The sequence below is a fragment of the Carassius carassius genome, chromosome 32, assembly GCF_963082965.1.
Source record: "Carassius carassius chromosome 32, fCarCar2.1, whole genome shotgun sequence".
NCBI classification, from domain to species: domain Eukaryota; kingdom Metazoa; phylum Chordata; class Actinopteri; order Cypriniformes; family Cyprinidae; genus Carassius; species Carassius carassius.
In genome coordinates this window covers 23,633,941-23,653,788 of record NC_081786.1, presented here as the reverse complement: position 1 = coordinate 23,653,788, position 19,848 = coordinate 23,633,941, and the positions used below count along the sequence as shown (strand labels likewise).

The window sequence follows — 19,848 nt, the reverse complement described above, 5'->3', positions numbered from 1 at the left end:
ATATATATATATATATATATATATATATATATATATATATATATATATATATATATATATATATATATTAGAACCTGATTTAAAGGTTCACAGTTTCAGTTTACAATTGTGACATACAATGTCATAACATTTTGATCTTAACAAAAAATTTCATCTGCTTAATATCAATAAAAAAGTGCTTACAGGATTCCTAAATAAAACAAAACAATTGTAAAACAATAAAATAAATACAGATGTTGAATCTTTCCACTTGGATTTCACAGGTTTTTCATTTTGTATTTATGTTCTGCGTGGAATCACTGAAACCGCGACACGAGCACCCAACCCCACCGCACCACCCTCACAAAACGCCCCCAAAGTAAAGAAAGCTGCAGCGGTGACATGCTGCGACCCTACCGCCCGCCCCGCACGAGTCCCTCATGTGGGATGTCAATTAAAACAAAACAACTGCCATGAATCTTGTATGATTTTTATTTTATTTTTTTATATATATCGATAATCCGTTTTTTTTTTTAATCGATACAGTATCGCCAAACTAAATATCGCAATAATCATGCATATCAATATTTTCTTACACCCTTAGTAAAGACTTATATTGTTAGAAAACATTTCAAATTTTGTAAAGAAAAAAATAAAACATTGTATAGCCTGAATGCACTGCAAGTCGCTTTGGATAAAAGCATCTACTAAATGCATAATGTAAATGTATTTTGAATAAATTATGTTCTTTTTAACTTTTATTCATCAAAGAATAAAATAAAAAAGTATCACAGGTTCCAATAGTAAGCAGCACAGCAATACAGATAATAAATCAGCGTATTAAAATGATTTCTGAAGACCGGAGTAATGGCTCATAAAAATTCAGCGCTGTCACAGAAATAAATCATTATTTATTAAGTATATTAAAAATAAATATAATGCAATAATATTTCTCAATATTAATGTTTTCTTTTTTCTGTATTTTTGAACAAATAAATACAGCCTTGATGAGCTCCATTTAAAAAACAAAAAAAAACATTAAATCTTACTGATCCCAAACTTTTGAGCGGCAAATAAAATCAATCTTCTGTGTTGATTTATTGAAGTCAGGAGTTTCCTGACGTATTCAAAATGTTTCATGGTACAAACATGATTTCACACAGGTGAATGCGGATGAACCATAGTCTGGATTCAGGTTCAGTTGTGCTTCAATGATACGCTATCACTTTACAGCCACTATGGAATGAGATGCATAGGCTTTATTTAATACTTGAAGCTGGGCGAAGAACTCAATATGCAGTTTATTCTTATTGAAAAGTTAGATTTTCACCATTGATTTGTTTTTTTATTGAATAAGCCACCATGCCATTGTGCACATGAGCTGACACATCACTGTATTAACCGCTGTGGCTTGTGTTTTTATATTTATAAAATTTGTCCGCAAAGTTAAATACTTTTGATTTAATAAAGGTGACTGAATAATTGTGTCTTAATGCTGCTGGTTCATGGTTTTGGAAACTAGAGTAGCTGAGCTACTGGCATAAAAAGCTTAAACACGCTCGCTCCTTTCTGCTAATTAATGAGCGCTGAGTGCTGTTGAACTCCGCTCTGAGGTTTGTGCGGAGAGCACTTTAATGTATCAGGCAGCTCAGCAATTTCATCAAATCAAAAACTGAACAACAGATTTAGAGAGAATTCTGGGATCATTTATTTTGGCAGATATTATATTGGCTAGATGTGGATAATGTTCAATTACACACACAGGAGAAACAGCATATTATAAAATAAATTATACACATGGTAAAAGTATGTTTCATGTTATTTAAATAAAATGAAGCAACAAATCAGAACCTATATTTTTTGGATGCCTTGATAACAACTTTGCATGATTTCTAACAGCCAGTTTCAGGGTGCCACATGGGATGCTTTCTCAACAATTCTGAAGCATAGTCCATTAACAATATTATTAGTATAGCTAATAATAATTATTTGAAACATTTAGCTAGACTTTACAGTATGGTCTCATTTATTAACACCGTATCTGTCATGGCAACTCTCGAAGGGATTGGCATGGGAATGTACATGACAATGTTAATGTATTTGGATTTAGCAGAGTAGATCTGCAACGAGTCACAACTGTGGCAGAGCAAGTACCGAGACTTGCTACTGCCAATACATCTACAACATGCTGCTTTGAGCAGGTTAGAAATATATAGTGTACATAAATCACCTTGTAGCAGATCTATACAGGTGGAGCTGGGGAAGGTGGAGGGAATCTGAAGCAAGCTGCAATTGATACGCAAGCACTAGTCATATATTTGAACGTTGAGCAGCAAGCTCATTGGCTCATTGGCATCTCTCATACAGGAAAGAACAAATCAGCTGTGCCAGTCATTAGGTCAGATTGAGTTAGACTACACCATCTAGAGTTCCAAAGTGTATTTTCACAACATTCCTTAATTTGTATTAATTCCATTGAATAAAAATGGAGTTGTTTATTGTTTATGCAAGTAATGTTTACCAGTACCAGAAACAACATTTGATCAAAAAATATGTATTATTAAATGTGAAATTACATTTAATTTCAACACAAATAACAAGTGTTGTTCCTTCTTAGTTCAAATGAGACCTTATTGTAGTGTTACCTATCTAATGTTTTAATGAATACTGAAATATTACTGAATATACAAATATTGAAAATCATTTAAAGTCCTATAATTTTTAATGCCAATTAACAAATAAAATATTAATTAGAATATCTTTCATGAGTATTTTTTATTTAATTATATTTTAATGTGTATTATTCTTCAAGTTCTTTAAGTTTTGGCAAATTTGGAGGCTGTGTAGATCTTAGAAATGCCCTGCTTTACATTGAAAACCAGTATCATTATTACCATATTATATTATTACAAATGAATAACATATCAGACATACACTGTACAGTGCACTCAGAAAGTATTCAGACCCCTTCGCTTTTGTTCAATTCTGTTGTGTAGCAGCCTGATACTACAATTGCTTAAATTGTAGTGTGTTTATGTATGTATGTATGTATATATATATATATATTTACAGTACAGACCAAAAGTTTGGAAACATTACTATTTTTAATGTTTTTGAAAGAAGTTTCTTCTGCTCATCAAGCCTGCATTTATTTGCTCAAAAATACAGAAAAAATTTAATATTTTGATATATTATTACAATTTAAAATAATTGTTTTTAAATTTATTATACTTTAAATTATGATTTATTTATTTGATGCAAAGCTGAATTTTTAGGATCATTATCACATGATCCTTTAGAAATCATTCTAATATGATGATTCATTATCAAAGTTGGAAACAGTTCTGCTGCTTAATATTTTTTCAGAACATGTGATACTTTTTTAGGATACTTTGATGAATAAAAAAAAAAAAAAAGCTATGTTTTTAAAATATAAATATTTTGTAATAACAATATACACTACTGCTCAGTAATTTGGGGTCAGTAATTTTTTATTTCTTTCTTTTTTTAAATAAAATCAATACTTTTATTCAGCAAGGATGTGTTAAATTGATAAAAAGTGATAGTAAAGAAAATATATTATTAGAATATATATTATTAGATTTTTTTTTTCTTTTGAATAAATGCAGTTCTTTTTAACCTTTTATTCATCAAATATATTAGACAGCAGAACTGTTTCTAACACTCATAATAAATCAGAATATTAGAATGATTTCTAAATGATCATGTGATAGACTGGATGTTACATGTGACTCTGAAGGCTGGAGTAATGATGCTGAAAATTCAGCTTTGCATCACAGGAATAAATTCTTTTTTTAAAGTATATTCAAATAGAAAACTATTATTTTAAGTTGTAATAATATTTCACAATATTTCTGTTTTTTTTCTGTATTTTTGATCAAATAAATGCAGACTTGATGAGCAGAAGAAACTTCTTTCAAAAACATAAAAAATAGTAATGTTTCCAAACTTTTGGTCTGTACTGTGTGTGTATATATATATATATTTTTTTATTATTTATTTATTTATTTATTTTTCTCTCTCTCTCTCTCTCTCTCTCTCTCTCTCTCTCTCTCTCTCTCTCTCTCTCTCTCTCTCTCTCTCTCTCCATTAATCTACACTCAATACCTAAATTATGACAAAGTTAGAGCAGAATTTTAGAAATTAAGCATATGAAGCTTGTTTCTCACAGTCTAAGGGTACATTAGGTGCTGTTTTGCAAATTCCAGGTGTGTGTTCATGTGTCTTCACTGAGAAAAGATTGAGTTTGGCCACACTGCCATAAAGCCCAGATCAGTGGAGTGTTGCAGTGATGTTTGTCCTTCTGTAGGTTTCTCCCATCTGGATATATGATGGAACTCAATTAGAGCAGACCTGCCAACCTGTATGCATTTTGCGTACCGGCTACGCATTTTGACCTCAAACTACAATTTGTCACTCTAAACTACGCAAAGATCTAGTGACGACCCTGTCCACGCGCAGTATTCAAAACAAGAAACAGAAAAAGTTCAAGCAATCATAGCGTTTTTTGTTTGTTTGTTCTGCATTTAAATATTTTCTAAAATTTTATTTCTCTCCTAATAGCCTATAGTTTATAGTTTCAGTTCAAAGCGGCTCGCACTCGCCCCATTAGAAGCTCTGACTGAAGGGCTGTGTGTGAGGCTGACAGAGACGCGCTGTTTGATGTGTTTGAGATGTGCTGTTTTCCTTAATGCATAACTTACATTGCACAGGTATATTCTCCATCAGTAAATGTAAAAAAAAAAAACTAATGGAAATATTTCCATTTAGCTGTCAGAAGTGCGTGAGTTTCTGCTTTAGCCATTCTCCAGCTAATCTCCAGAGACTTCATTTAGATTGAGCCGCCGCGCGCATTTGTAGTTGAACAATAAATGTGACATATGTAGAATTTTAAACCTACAAGTAAGTGTATTTCTATGATAGCACTAACTGTAAAGTGTAATGGGTTAATCAAAATAGCCTTTTAAAATAAATACCTTTTTTTTAATAAAAAAAAAAAAACCGAAATGCCAAAAATTAACTAAACCGCTACAGTAAACCGTAAAAAGTAAAACTGTAAACTGTTTACCCCCACTCCAACACCCATAAACCCCAGACCCACCTCACCCGCCTGCCTGACCGCCTGCCACGCTGATGGTACGCAAAAAAACAAAAATCCAAGGTTGGCAGGTCTGCTAGAGTGACCACCAGGTTCTTGCTCCCAGTCTAGACAAGGCCCTTCTCCATCAGTTGCTCAGTTTTTGGAAGTCCTGGTTGTGCCAAACTTCTTCTATTTGAGAATTTTGGAAGCCACTGTGCTCTTGGGAACCTTCAGAACTGCATTTTTCTTTTCTTTTTTCTTTCCTTTTTTAGCCTTCCCCAGATCTGTGCCTCAATACAGTCCTGTTTCTGAGCTCTGTAGGCAGTTCCTTTTACCTCATGACTTGGTTTTCGCTCTGATGCATTGTCAGCTGTGAGGACTTTTACGGAGAGGTGTGTGCCTTGGACATCAGTCAAGGTGTAGAAACATCTCAGCAATGATCAAGTGAAATGGGAGGCACCTGAGCTAAATTACAAGTGTAGTTGCAAAGGGTTTGAATACTTGCAAATTTCAGGCTTTTTTAGTTTGTTTTTTTCAAATGTGCAGACATTTCTAAAATTCTGTTTCACTTAGACACTATGAGGTACGGACTGTAGATTAATGGAGAAAAAAATATATATTTTAAATTATTGTAGTATCAGGCTGCAACATAACACAATTGAAAAGAAAAAAAAGTGAAAGTAGTCTGTATACTTTCTGAATGCACTGAATGGTACTGTAAGCACGTCTGTCCCCTCCTAAGTGTGAACACTATTACACACTTCTATAATGAAACACATGTAGTGCATGTTGTGAACCTTAACAACTTTTTTTTTTTTGGTTAGTTTTTTTAAACTGAGCTCTGGTTTGCCAAGGGTCGAAAGTCACTTATGAAGGCTTTGGACTTGTTGAATAGCGTCCAAAGCCTACTGAACAGTGGATTTGCTCATTGCTCTAAGCAAGTAGTTCTCGAAAATTTGCTGCTGGAGAAGAATTGAACTTTAGTGCCCTCATTTGAAAGTAAAGATTCAACCAGACAGTAATGACTTGCCATTCATGTTTTTTAGAAGAAAAAAAAAAACATCTTATCTGCCTTATCCGTGCAGTTTTATTGATGGGGTACTGAAAGCCCTAATGTGAAATCCATCTTCCTCTCAATGTGCCCTTTTCATCTGCTATTCGTACATTCATAGAATAACGCTCACCATGTGCTTTGTGCCCTGTTTACTAAAAAGCAACTGTTTGTTTGTCCTTGCATTCCAAAGCTTTTGGAAGGAATAACTGGATTTACTCAAATCGCAGGATTTGGTATTCGTTTGTTTAGGCTCGAGCTGTACTGAGTGATGACAGATTGGAGATTGTTTACCCAAGCTCAGGTCGGCGAGAAAATCGCTACAATGTGTGTGTGTTTGTGTGCCTGACAGGATTTTGGTTGGGGATTGAGTTGGACAAGCCGAGCGGAAAGAATGACGGATCAGTTGGAGGAGTACGATACTTCAGCTGTCCTCCGAAACACGGAGTCTTCGCCCCACCCTCACGAGTTCAGAGGCAAGTGTGCCATGGAGAATCTGTGGCCGTAATCGCATCTTAACTGAGTCTTGTTTCTGGTGTCTTGCTGACTCTTAGTATGATTATTTCTAGCCCACTGTGTCTTTAATTGTTGGATGGATATTTAGACCTTTCTGTACAGAAGCATTAATAGGATTGTGCATCGACATTTGCGAGTCATTTCTGCATGAGGGACATGGTGGCCCCGGCAGAAAATAACCGCACTGCCCTTGTCCTCAAAAGACATTTAAAAAAAAAAGATCCCAAGCTGGGGTGTCAGATAAAATATCTGGACATTGCTGGAATAATCCCCAAAAATTTTCCTCCTCTTTTTTTTTTTTTTTTTTTTCAAAATTTTTTTTTGACAATTAACATGTCAGTACTATATACATTTGCTGTGCTGGTTTTTTTTTTTTTAACAACACACTTTTAACTTTGTTATTTAACGTTTAGGCAGCGTTTTCTACTTATTATTGTTAATGTTACTTTTAAAAGGACTTAGACCTTAGAATATTATATTATAAACTGCTCAAAGTACCTTAGCAACTGCATAGAAATTATCTGACTACCACCCAACCTAGCATTAAGGTGGCAAGTTTTACATGCAGAAGATGAAACATACTTTATATTTGACTTTTACTTTTTTTATTATTATTATTTGATGGGAAGATATTGGGAAAGGAATTACTTCCCTTTGCTTTAAAATTGAGCCTCTTTTTTATTATTATTTTTTTACTCAATTTATTTTTCTTCAGTCAGTCTTCCATTACGGCTCTAATCCTTCCCATCACCAGCGGTCTCCCCTCCATTTGTCCCTCTGTACATTTTACAGCTTTATTCCCCTGTTGGTTATTCAACAAATGATCAATGTTTATATCTTCTCCATCTGTCATGAATCATATATTCTTAATTCAGAAGCATTCACCTATGCCATACTCCTCTCTTTCTTTCTCATTGCATTTCTGTAAAGCGGCTGACTGATAAGCACATTGTTCTAGAAGCTTTCTTTCGTTCAGACTTCTTAATTAACCCATAGGGCAGCCACAGCTGAACCAAGAAAGATTCAAACTGATGCCTTTAACACACTTAGTTTTTTTTTTTTTTTTAAGTTAAACTGAAATCTAAATGGTCACTATTTACTTTCTTAATGCATGCTCCTGGTCTTAAAGCAATTATCCAACCAAAAATTTACATTCAGCATTTACTCATTCCAATGCCATCCCAGATGTATATGGCTTTCTTCTATAGAAAAAAAGGAACAAGATATTTAGTAAAAGAATCCAACTCTGTAAGCCCATGTTATGGAAGTAGAAGGGAACCTCAAAAAAAATGACTCTAGAAAGTTTTGAGGGTTAGTAAATTATAAGCGAACTTAGATTTTTGGGTGGAGTATCTCTTTGAGGCCCATTCATGCCAAGAATGCTAAGTATTAATATAACTATATCAGAATCCACATAAACAGACAATAATTTTAATTGTTCAAGCCTTTAGAAGTTGGTGGATTCTAACTGGCTGTCAGTGCTTTTATTATTCATCAAATAAAAATAAAAAATAATGCACTATTATATTTATAGCTGTGGTATGGACTGGTGTAGTATGTAGTTTTAGGCTACTGCTATTGGTCAGGGCAGATATAACCCACAAAAACACTTTGTTTATAGTAATTAATGGAAATAATTAAGCTAGTCAGACATTTGTTGTTAAAACATTAATTTCAAATTGTCATACTTTGTGTAACATACCGGAGTAGTTCTCCATGCCCAAGTAGACCTTAAGCCTCCACATCTTCTTAAAAAATAAAAAAAAATTAAAAAAGCCTCCTCGATAGGTGCCAGCAGTCAAATCAGTGTGTGGTGCCGGCAGGTTTTTTTCATGGAGTGGAATAGTCTTCAACAATTACTGGAAACTCATATTGAAGTCAGGCACTGTTCTGGTACAGAAAAAAATCATGATTCACGATCCAGTCTATTCCCAATAGTCTATTTCACTCTGAAATAAATAACATTACGGACGTAAAATGGGTTCCGAGTGCCATTTCATGTTTACTTCAGAGATGTTCATTTCAAAGATTTTACCTGTCCATTGGAGAATCATTCTGGGGCTTTTTTCTGTCCTAATGTGTATAGGTTTGTTGTCTTCTTCCTGCTACATATTTACATGTCAAATTGTTTATGACAATTTTGACAAGCATTTGTGAAAATAAACCCATGTGACTGTCACTATTTTGAAGTGATAAATTTGTTGTTTGACAGCTAACAGAGTATACGCGAGGGTAAAATAATGTGTCTTGACAGCTTTTCTGGCAGAGCATCAGTTTTAAGGTGCAGTCGAAGAAGTAATACTGAACATTCACTTTGTTTTAACTAGCAGGATTCATGGCTCAGTGGATTGTCTGTCAGAACTGTCCTCGTCTCGGATGAACTATTCCTTCACAGGTGAGCCATTCCGTTGTCTGCTGTCTGATTTCCTCTACTCTGTCAAAGCTTTTAAGACTGAAGACGGTTAAGACATTCCTTTTTCATATAAAACTGTAGATTTTAGGATATTTGGTCATTTTTCAGTGGATGTTTGTGTTTGGTTTAATAAGGAATTCGACGCACTCTCAGCACTTCGTCAGCCATCACCATACAGAGAGAACCAGGCCGCAAAAGTCAAGCAAGCAGGTGAGAATAATGTTTGAGATGGGTCATAACTGGTGTCATCATTGGTTTTTGCGATTAATTGGCAACACCAGTTGGAGGATAGTCAGGTTTTATTAGGCCATAATCTAAAGAAGCCTATATCTCAAGTATTTTAAAATTACACTTTCTGGTCAATTTCCAACTATATTTAATTATTTAAATATAATTTAATTTAAATTGCAGGTAAAACATAACTAAGAAGTTGTTTTAACCGACAACTAACTATTGTACAATAATTAACTAATATAAAATGAACAAATGTATGCATTAATTAGCATTAATTTAATGATGACCAACAGGATTTTATACCAAAATAAATAATCAGGTAATCAATCAGATTGATTTAGCAACACTCAAAAACATTTGTATATAAACATCTTTTTAATGCTATAATTGTTTATGGAAGCCTGTTTCCACCACTAAATAAGATCAAATAAAATAAATAAATGCTAATGTGACTGTATTTCACAGTTCTGATTATTTCTCAGAATTGTATGATATAAATTCACAATTGCATGGCATAAAAAAAAAACTTCTGGAAATGTTGTCTTGTTTCTCAGAATGAAAAAATAAACCTGCAAATGTAAGTTATAAAGTCAAATTCAGCGAAGCATCCATAACACATCATCTCTGTGTGTTACGGTCAGAAATTATGACTGTCGAATGTCTGACTTGATTCTTGTATGTATTTTGCCCTCGCCCCCAAACATATGATTGTACTATCTGTCAACTATCGGCAAGATTCGAAAATTCTGATTCAACTTTGTACATTTATGCATTTAGCAGACGCTTTTATCCAAAGCAACTTACAGTACATTCAGGCATTTCTTTTTTTTTTTTTTTTGTACTACCACTAACTAGTAGTAAAGATTTTTTGTATGCTACGTGCTGCCTCTTGAACTGAGGTGCATACAGTGACCTGTCATGCCATATTAAAGTGAACCAAAACCACATTTATTTGAATTTCATGCATTGCATTTCGTGCTGGGCAATGATTAATCACAATTAATAACATCCAAAATAAAAAATTTTGTGTACATTATATATGTGTGTGTATTGTGTATATTTATCATGTATATATAAAAACACACACATGCATGTATACATTTAAGAAAAGTAAGCAGTTTATATATTGAAGGGATAGTTCATCCAAAAATTTGAATAAGCCTGTGTTTTATTCACCCTCGAGTCATCCTAGGTGTATATGACTTTCTTCTTTCAGACAAATCATATTGAAGTCCATATCCATAACAAAAAGTGCCTCACATGGCTCCAGGGCATGAATGAAGGCCTCCTATAGTGAATCCATTCGCTTGTAAGAAAATATCCATATTTCAAACATAATAAACACCTCTCTCTCTCACTTCCGGGATCTGTGGTACACGGAAGCCATTCCAGCGGATGACGTAGGACGTATGCATTGCACACCTCTGCGATATGCTAGTCTTGTGAGTTTGTTCACTGGAGCAAAGGATGCAAAGTTTCCTTACTTTAACAAAGGAAAACCAGTCTCCTCTTGGCTTATATCGAAAATCCTCCAACATTTTACTTTACAAATCCTCGGTTTGTACTTTCTTATACATGACCGCTATTTTGATTTGAAGAATCTAAATTATATAAATGTATATCCATGTAAATATTTCCAAAATACATGCTGTAAGTGAGTGTGTGTGTGTGTCTAATATATATATATATATATATATATATATATATATATATATATATATATATATATATATATATGCATGTACATAATAAATGTACACAATACGCAGACATATATTGTATAAACTATTTCATTACACAGTAATATGGTAAAATAAACAGATTTTTAAAGCTCAGATTGTTTGAAAAGTAACAAACCACAAAGCCTATTGCTATTATTGGATGGCATGCTACAAATATTAAGTAAAGTTTGTATGCATCAACTGCAAACAAGTTCAGGCAGCTTAAAATTAAATGAAAATGGAAAAACAAGAAATCAGTTTTTTTGGCCCAGTTCTAGCATTCACACAGATAAATAGTTTACATATCCATGGACACAGACACATTCTAAACACTAATTAGACGAAACATTTTGGTCAGCAATTTTGGCCCTCCATAACAGGCAAAAAGTAATTTTCAATTGCCAGAATTTTGGTCCATCAGTATTATTAATTAGTTACATGTATCCCATTTTCAAATTCTCTGTCTTCTTTTGTCGCCTCTCAGGAACCGTTCCAGTAATTTGCGGCGACGCTGGAGCACAGTCAGTGCTAGCTGGGGTACATCGAGGGCAAACAGCAGCGCTGGCCCAGGGCCTAAACGAGTGGGTGGCACCACCAGTTCCTCTGGCTCAGATGGCACTGTCAAACTCCACCTGGGCATGCAGGTCTTGCTAATTAGTGCCAATGTGATGGGCACCCTCCGCTACATTGGCACAGCAGACTTTGCCCCTGGCCTCTGGCTGGGCCTGGAGCTGCGAAACCCGAAAGGAAAAAACGATGGTTCTGTGGGCAGCCGACGCTACTTCAGTTGTCGACCTGGCCATGGGGTTTTGGTGCGACCCAGCAGGGTCACATACCGTGGTATCAACGGGGCCAAGCTGGTGGATGAAAGCAGCTGAGACGGTCACACACCGATAATTGGTCTTCCCATTTCTCCATCCATCTGGCTTTCACTTCATTTTGTTTCTGTGGAATTTCAGCCAACCTGAGGAGACATTTTCATTCTAACTGCACTAAGACTCATACATTCACAGCTGATAAACTGTTTACTCCATTTTCTAAACTAACTAAATATAATGTGTGGGAGCAAATATTCTTCTGAAGTTTTAATTTTAGCTGGAGGTTTGAATTCAGATGATTCTGATTAAGTTAACAGTAGCAGTCTCTGAGCACTTTAATAAATGTGGGTGAAGACCATGATTTGAATGGCAGGATTTAAGAAGTTAAGACAATTTTTAATAACTTCAGTAACTGTGACTGTATCCCCTCACACATCCTCTCAACAGAATAAAGCATCGCTTCGTGTTTGTCTACTCCTGTCAGAAGGTGTGAGTCCCTTCAGAACATGGCACTTATACATTCAGAAACCTGTAAGCTTTCATCTTGATGCCAGACCAGTTACAATTAAATAAGCACTTTAATATTATCATAATCCAAGATCTAATCAGCTCAGTGAATAAAAACTTGATTGTATTTGATAGTTCCACAGATGATGTAGCAGTTGTTGCTGCTGACAGATTTAATCAGGTTTTTGTTTTGTCTGTAATAAAGAACATCTCCTGACTGAGAGATCCCTAATAGAAACTGAAGTCAGTTTTATGAAGTCATTTAAAGATAATACACAGACCAAACAATGAGGGCTAAATCAAGAACTGAAAAGATCTACCTTTATTTTTGGTTTAAGCTTGTCTCATACATGTGTTTGTGGATATGTTTTTGTTTTGGACAATTTAGTCTGTAATAACAAATCAAACAATTGTTAAGTGACTCCATTATAATGAACCAATTAGTATTTTTCATATTTACAGGCAAATAGGCAACACACAGGCAAAGTTAGCATTTCTCAATATTTATATTAGATCATAAAAGTCCTTAATGAGATGAGACTGTCATAATTTTATTACTTATTTTATTTATTTTTTTCTTCTCAAATGCAACTGTTTACTATTTACTATTTAACTATTTAATTAACTCAACCCCCCCCCTCGCTTTTTTTTTTATAATAGAAGTTTAATTTGTTGAATCTCTTATGTTTTCAATTCCATTATTTTTTAATTCCTTTACAAATTTGTATTTCAGCAATGTCTAGGATGAGTTTACAGTCAGTGTAAATGCAGGAAAAATACAGATGTATGGTTCCTCAGTGATCATATCATTTTGCACTAATGAGGAAATTATGAAAATATGATGTTTATGACATTGACTAGGTATCAGAAAATCCTAAAAAGGAGGAATTCATGAGGGTTACAATTGGCAAGAAAACCAATTAATGATAAGGGTTATACAAGGGGACAATTTCCAGTGGAAGTTGGAATCGTATTGCACATTTCGGCCTGTTTCCACAGGGGTGTTTTGTACTGTCTGTACATTATCTGCTTAGTGTTGGGTGTATATTTTGTGTGAATTAAAATGTAGTATTTTAGTACTAACTTGAATCTGAATTATTAATGCACAAAGAAAGTTTGTCAAATTTGTCGATTACAATAAAAACAATAATATTTTACAGTTTTTTATTTATTTATTTTTTATTCACCCATACATGTCAGGATTTCATTCATACTACACGCATTCATATACACTATTTATATACAGTAACAAGTTTGTTGCTCATTTAATGTAGAACCTATACTCAGTATGCAATTTTGGCCACAAAAAGTGTGACTTTTATTATATGAAGTCAGTTCCCATCAAGTTTACATAATATGATGTGAAGATCTGTTGCATTTTGGAAATGTTCTAACTAAAGAATGAATCTATTATAGAAAATAAATTAGCAGTTTGTTGACTCATGAGTCATCATGTTCGATTTAAAGATCCTCTTTGTGCACTTACATAAACACAAATATTGTTAAATTATTATACAGAAAGTCATACTCCGCTTAATAAGGTCAACCCTCCCCCTTTTTCTCCTCAGTTAACATCCTATTCAGTACAAAAACTATCCAATAACCTTGCATGATGCAATCAGTTTCAAGCTACAAGCTGTTTATATGGAAACGGCATGACATCACAATCACAACCAGTCAGAAAGCATGATTTTAAACGAATGACATTTCACAATTTGCTGTGCTGCCCAATATGATGCTGAAGAAAAAAAAAACTAGGCTTTTGTCAAAATTTGTAATTACTTGACATGGTTGGTTAGTAAAATATTGGGGTTACTATAAGTAGCCATCTGCTCCATGTTTACTCGATATCATAAATTCAAGGGAACGCTCGGTCCCTTGGACTGTCATGTTTATAGAAACAGTTTGAGATGATTTGTGACATGCTGAATTAGTATCCATTTGAAAATGGGTGGACTGTGGCCATGAAAGGACCCACATGGTCAGCGAGAAAGCTAAGGTATGCTATGATTTTCACATTGGCTTACATGTTAAATAGGTCTAATTTATGAGAGGGAAATATTCCCAAGACTTTAGACAGAGTGGATCAATGGATTCCTGCCGTTTGTGCCAGATTCTGATCCTGCCATCTGCATGTCAAAGCAGAAATTAAGATTCATCAGACCACTTGTCAATGTTCAATTATTCAGTGTGGTGGTTCTGTGACCTTGTCGGAGAAAACTCTAGAACTATGTCCTGCTGCTCAAGCCCATCAGCTTTAAGGTCTGGCATACTGCGCAGTCAAAGATGACCTTCTTCACCTCAAGAGTTGTAAATAGTTTATTTTGTTTATTTGTGATCTTTCTGCTGTATCAGATTGAATAGACAAGGTCAATTTCATCAAAGCCAAATCTTATGGTCCAACAAAAATCCTACTTAACGTTTTTTTTTTTTTTTTTCTCTCAATTCTGTGCAAGATTTAGTGTATCTACAGAATACATGAAGGGGAAAAAATTATATATATATACATATATATATATATATATATATATTTTTTTTTTTTTTTTTTTTTTTTTTTGTTGAGTGGAGTCAGTGTGTGGTCTTTTATGTGCCCGCTGCGGCTTTAAAATATATTTTTCTGTGTTTTTTTGTTTGTTTGTTTTGTTTGTTGTGAAATTAACAGAGAAGCTTAACTGAACGCCTGCTTAAACCAGTCCTTCTCACTGGGAAGCATGGCGACTCGAGTTGAGTTTCTCGATTCACTCACGCAGCACCACGGTGTGAAGGTGGTGGCTGCGGGGAGTGTGGAGGAGTTTAGTGTAGGGGTCGGTGATGTAGTGGGTCATGAATGTGTGTTAGGAGCATCCAAAAATGAATAACTACATTTTTCTGTTCTTAAATACAGTAGAGAAAGCGAATGAAGTTGTTGGAAAGGGAATAAACATAAGTAGTTTATTTACTCCAGTACTACCTCTTTCTACTCCCGCTAAAAAAAGTCACCATTTCAAAAGTTCCCCCTCATTATTAAAGATGAGATGTTGATGAAGGAATTGTCACGCTTTGGCAAACTGATTGCTCCCATAAAAAAGATCGCTATAGGATGTAAATCGGAGTTAGTGAAACATGAAGTGTCTTTCAGGCGTTTCACGTATATGATTCTGAATGGAAATAGAACTGATCTTAACGTAAATTTTAAATTTAAAGTAGATGATTTTGATTACACCATTTTTGTAACTGGACACGATGAGGTGTTTTGATTGCAGAAAGTCTGGTCATTTGATTCGTGGGTGCCCGGAAAACAGCGCTCATCACAGTGGGCAGAATGATGGTGAAAAAGGTAACGCTGAGCAGAATGAAGACGAAGAAGTTGCAAGTACTACAAATGCGCCGAATTCTAGTGGTCCAAAAATAGTGTCTGTAGAAAAAAAATGTTGAATCTGAGCTAACTAGACAAAGTGTTGAATTTAATGAAGGAAATGCTAAAAAAAAATCCGAAATTGTAATCTGTGAGAGTGTTGAAAGCAACAGTATTGATTGTGGAGAAGCTCTTGGTAACATACAAACGAGGTTAAATCAGTTTTCTGATACTGAGTCACAAGTGGAGAGTGTAACTCAAAATGAGGACACATTAATGGATATGGATCAGGTTGTTTTTAAAACACCTCTGAAGAGGAAAAAAAATACTAGAGCATGATTCAGAAACAGGCTAGAAAGAACCAAGAAGAGAATAAAGTGGACAATGAAAGCAGTGAGAGTGAGTGCTCTGATTCCAGCGGTTCTGTTTGTTCTCAATCCAACTGGTCAGGTCTGTAATATGGAGTGGATGAGATCAAAAAATTCTTGAAAGTGACCAAAAATATGAGAGTGAAAATTGAAGAATATTTTCCAGATCTCAGAAGACTTCTGGAAAATATTAATTGTTTAATGAGTGAAGGAAGATTTACAGATAAAGAAGTATATCATTTAAAAAAAAAATCATCACAAAAATTAAACTCCAATTGAATAATGATGATGAAATGGTATAGTATTTATGCCCTTATTTGATGTTTTGCTCTCTGTGCTGTAGTTTTTTTTTTAGTCATTTTTATTTATGAGTGACATTCGCATTGCATCTTTAAATGTGAATGGGGCTAGAGATTGCAGAAAGAGAGCTCAGATATATGAAGAAGTGTAACAGAATAAAATTGATGTCCTGTTTTTACAGGAGACACATAGTGACGTGAAAATTGCTGTTGAATGGGCTAAAGAATGGGGCGTTCTTCTTTTTCTGAGTCACTATACTCACTCAGTGGAGGAGTTGCAGTTATGTTTAATAAAAAATTTTGCTCCCTCATCTTGTTCATTAGAGGAGATTGTAAAAGGTAGATTCTTAAAGATAAAAGCTCAATTTGAGGAGCATGTTTTTGTTTTTATTTGTGTATATGCACCAACCTCACAGTTAGAAAGAATGTTGTTTTTAGATCAGTTGAATACAGTAATAGAAAAATGTGATAATGAATAATGTTTGGTTGTCGCAGGAGATTTCAATTGTGTTGAAAGAAATATATACTAAATGTTGATAGGAATCATGTAGAATCACATATGGCTTCACGCCGAAAACTGATACAAATGATAGAAGGGAATGAGCTTGGTGATGTATGGAGAAATTGTGATTGGCACGATTAGATTTTATGTTTTCAAACATCATCTTAGTTTTTTTTTTGTAAGTGGCTCAATTCTTCCAGCTGGTTTCTCTGATCATAGTTTGGTTGTGTGTAGAATGATTGTTAGTTCTGTTAAAATAAGTAGTTCTTATTGGCATTTTAATGTGACGTTGTCAGATTTACAGTTTAAAGATGATTTTAGGTTTTATTGCGAGTCTTTTAGAGAACAAAAATATAATTTTTCCTCTTTACAGGAATGGTGGGACATTGGGAAAGTAAATATTAGGCAACTATGTAAACAATATACTATAAATGTCACAAGTTTTTTCTCAGTCAATAAAGAAGTTAGAAGAGGAAATTGAAATTCAAGTTCTAATTCAAGAAACAGGAAATCATGACCATTTAGATTTCCTTTTCATGAAAAGATCAGCCTTGTCTGAATTCTATAAAAGAAAGGCACAAGGGGCATTTGTCAGATCATGTTTCGACGATGTAGAGCAGACGGATGTTCCATCAAAGTTTTTTTTATCCGTTTAGAAAAAAAGAATGGTCAAAGACTGTATATTCAGAATTTAAGGTCTGAAGCTGGGGTTCTGTTATCAGACCCAGTCGAAATGAGAAAAAGAGCAGTAACATTTTATACAATTTTTTATAGTTCTGATCATAGGATAGATCAAGAGGTTGATGGATTCTTCTTTAAAGATCTGCCAAAATTATCAGAAAGTGCCAATGCAAAACTTAGTGAAGATATTACTTTAATTGAACTGTATGAAGCTCTCCAGAGTATGCAAAATGGGAAAGTTCCAGGGATAGATTCCTTTTGAATTCTATAAAGCATACTGGGGCATTATAGGAGAAGGCTTGCTTGTAGTTCTTAGTTTGGTGGTCGGTGGTGTATTACCACTTAGTAGTCGGAGAGCAGTTCTTACACTCCTCCCAAAGAAAGGAGATTTGTGTGATATGAAAAATTGGAGATCAGTCTCCTTACTGTGCTCTAACTACAAAATGTTGTCTAAAGTATTGGCGATTAGATTAGGGAAAGTTTTAGATGACATAATTAGTCCTGACCAATCCTATTGTGTGCCTGGAAGATCAATATTTGATAAAAAAAATAATAATAATAATAATTAATCCGAGATTTGATGGATTTTTCAAAGATTTGTTGTGTTAATTTTGGCTTGATTTCCATTGATCAAGAAAAGGCATTTGACCGCGTAGAGCATGGTTATTTATGGAAGACTCTAGATGCCTTTGGTTTTTAAAGGTTAAAGTTTTTTATAATGACATTGAGAGTATGTTGAAATTTAATGGTGGCTTGTGTTTTATTTTTAAAGTTCAGCATGGAGTGAGGCAAGGTTGTTTCATGGACTTTAAAGAAGTGAAGGGCAAGAGTTTGTACAAGTCATGTGTGAAATGTTTTAGTAATATAAAAAAAAAAAAAACATTAAATGGAAGTCGGAAGAGAAAATTGAACAAAATCAGGAATTTAATCTGGTGTCTATGTTTGTTGCCATGGTGAAGTCAAGAATTTTGATTGATTTTAGGTTTTATAAAGTTACTTCATGCACCGGCGGCACCAGGGGGGGGTCTTGGGGGGTCTCAAGACCCTGCAAAAAACGCCTTGATCCCCCATTTGACCCCCCACCCTCTTCCTGATTAAAAAATATATAGATCAGGGATAAAGATTAAAAAATGTTTCTCTTCAAACTAGGAAGAACAACAATAATAATTATTTCGACATTTATTCGTAAACTGAACCGAGAACCGTTTCTGTCGGACGCGTCCGATTCGAGAACCGAGGAGCTGATGATATTGCCCATACGTGATTCAGCGTGAAGCAGACTGACACACAGACCGTCTGAACCGAACTGATTCTTTTTGATGATTGATTCTGAACTGATTCTGTGCTAATGTTACAAGCGCGGGTAAACCGAATGCTAGAATGAAGGGCAATCATCGCCAATGACATTACATCGAGCGCAAAAGATCCGGTGAAACGTTTTTTTTTTTTCAACTGGTTTATTTGATCGAATTGTCCGAAAGAACCGGTTCACTTGAGCATCTGCTCCTTTGCCTCTTAAGTGAATGCCTGCCCACGCCCAATCATAATATTAGTACAATTTATTAATAATAATTTAGCCGTAAATAAAATGACCAACATCATGACCTTTCACCTGACGACGATGACCTCATCCGACTGGGACGGTGATTCACTCACGCTGCACACGCATTTTTTAATTGTTAGAGGATATTTTCAACACCGTGGCAGCTGGTAAGTGGTGTTTCATTCTCAGTGAAGTGATTTTGATGTTTATTTACTTCTTATTATTTTACAAGAACGATGTGATGTGAGAACATGCAGATATCTTGTTTATATTGCTGTGTGTAGCCTGTAGTATAGAAGTAACACTAGCGTGCTGTTTGAGGGAGAAAAGTTTCACAGGCATCGAGGGGTCTGGTGTTTTTTATGTTATTTGACTAAACTTTTATTATATTACAGTACTTATTTATTTTTTAACACGTAGAGTGCCTTAAAAATAATTATCACAACACTGGTAAGACTTATTCAGATTTTCTCATTCTCTGAATTATCATTATAAAAATAAAAAACTATTCAGAAATGAATTACATTATAATTATATTTTACATGTGACGCAAATATTTTTTTTGTACAATTGCAGCAGTGTTTACAACAGCAAGACCACTTTAGCTTGTAAATTCAATAATATCTCTCTGGAAATAAATGTCAATAAAAAGTGCATAATATACCTGACATCAAAGTGCAGTGTTAAGGATATGAATAACAAATGTAGCCTGTCATTTGTTTACATTGCAAAGGTGTTCAATTTTAGACAACTACAACAGTAATAATAATATTAATCACTA

The 19,848-nt window shown here is 34.4% G+C and overlaps 1 protein-coding gene across 2 annotated transcripts in view; it reads left to right on the top strand.

The window, feature by feature from the left end:
• Positions 1-12,534, top strand: part of LOC132113027 (CAP-Gly domain-containing linker protein 4-like) — a 55,972-nt gene extending 43,438 nt beyond the window's left edge. The window contains exons 12-15 of one of the 2 annotated variants that reach the window (XM_059520816.1): positions 6,484-6,607; positions 8,978-9,042; positions 9,195-9,270; positions 11,500-12,534. In XM_059520816.1, coding sequence (XP_059376799.1) covers positions 6,484-6,607; positions 8,978-9,042; positions 9,195-9,270; positions 11,500-11,893 — 659 coding nt within the window. In that variant the 3' untranslated portion in view covers positions 11,894-12,534. Of the gene's footprint in view, positions 1-6,483; positions 6,608-8,974; positions 9,043-9,194; positions 9,271-11,499 lie in introns of both variants that reach the window. The other variant, XM_059520815.1, reaches the window with a different exon arrangement.
• The last annotated feature ends 7,314 nt before the right edge of the window (positions 12,535-19,848 follow it).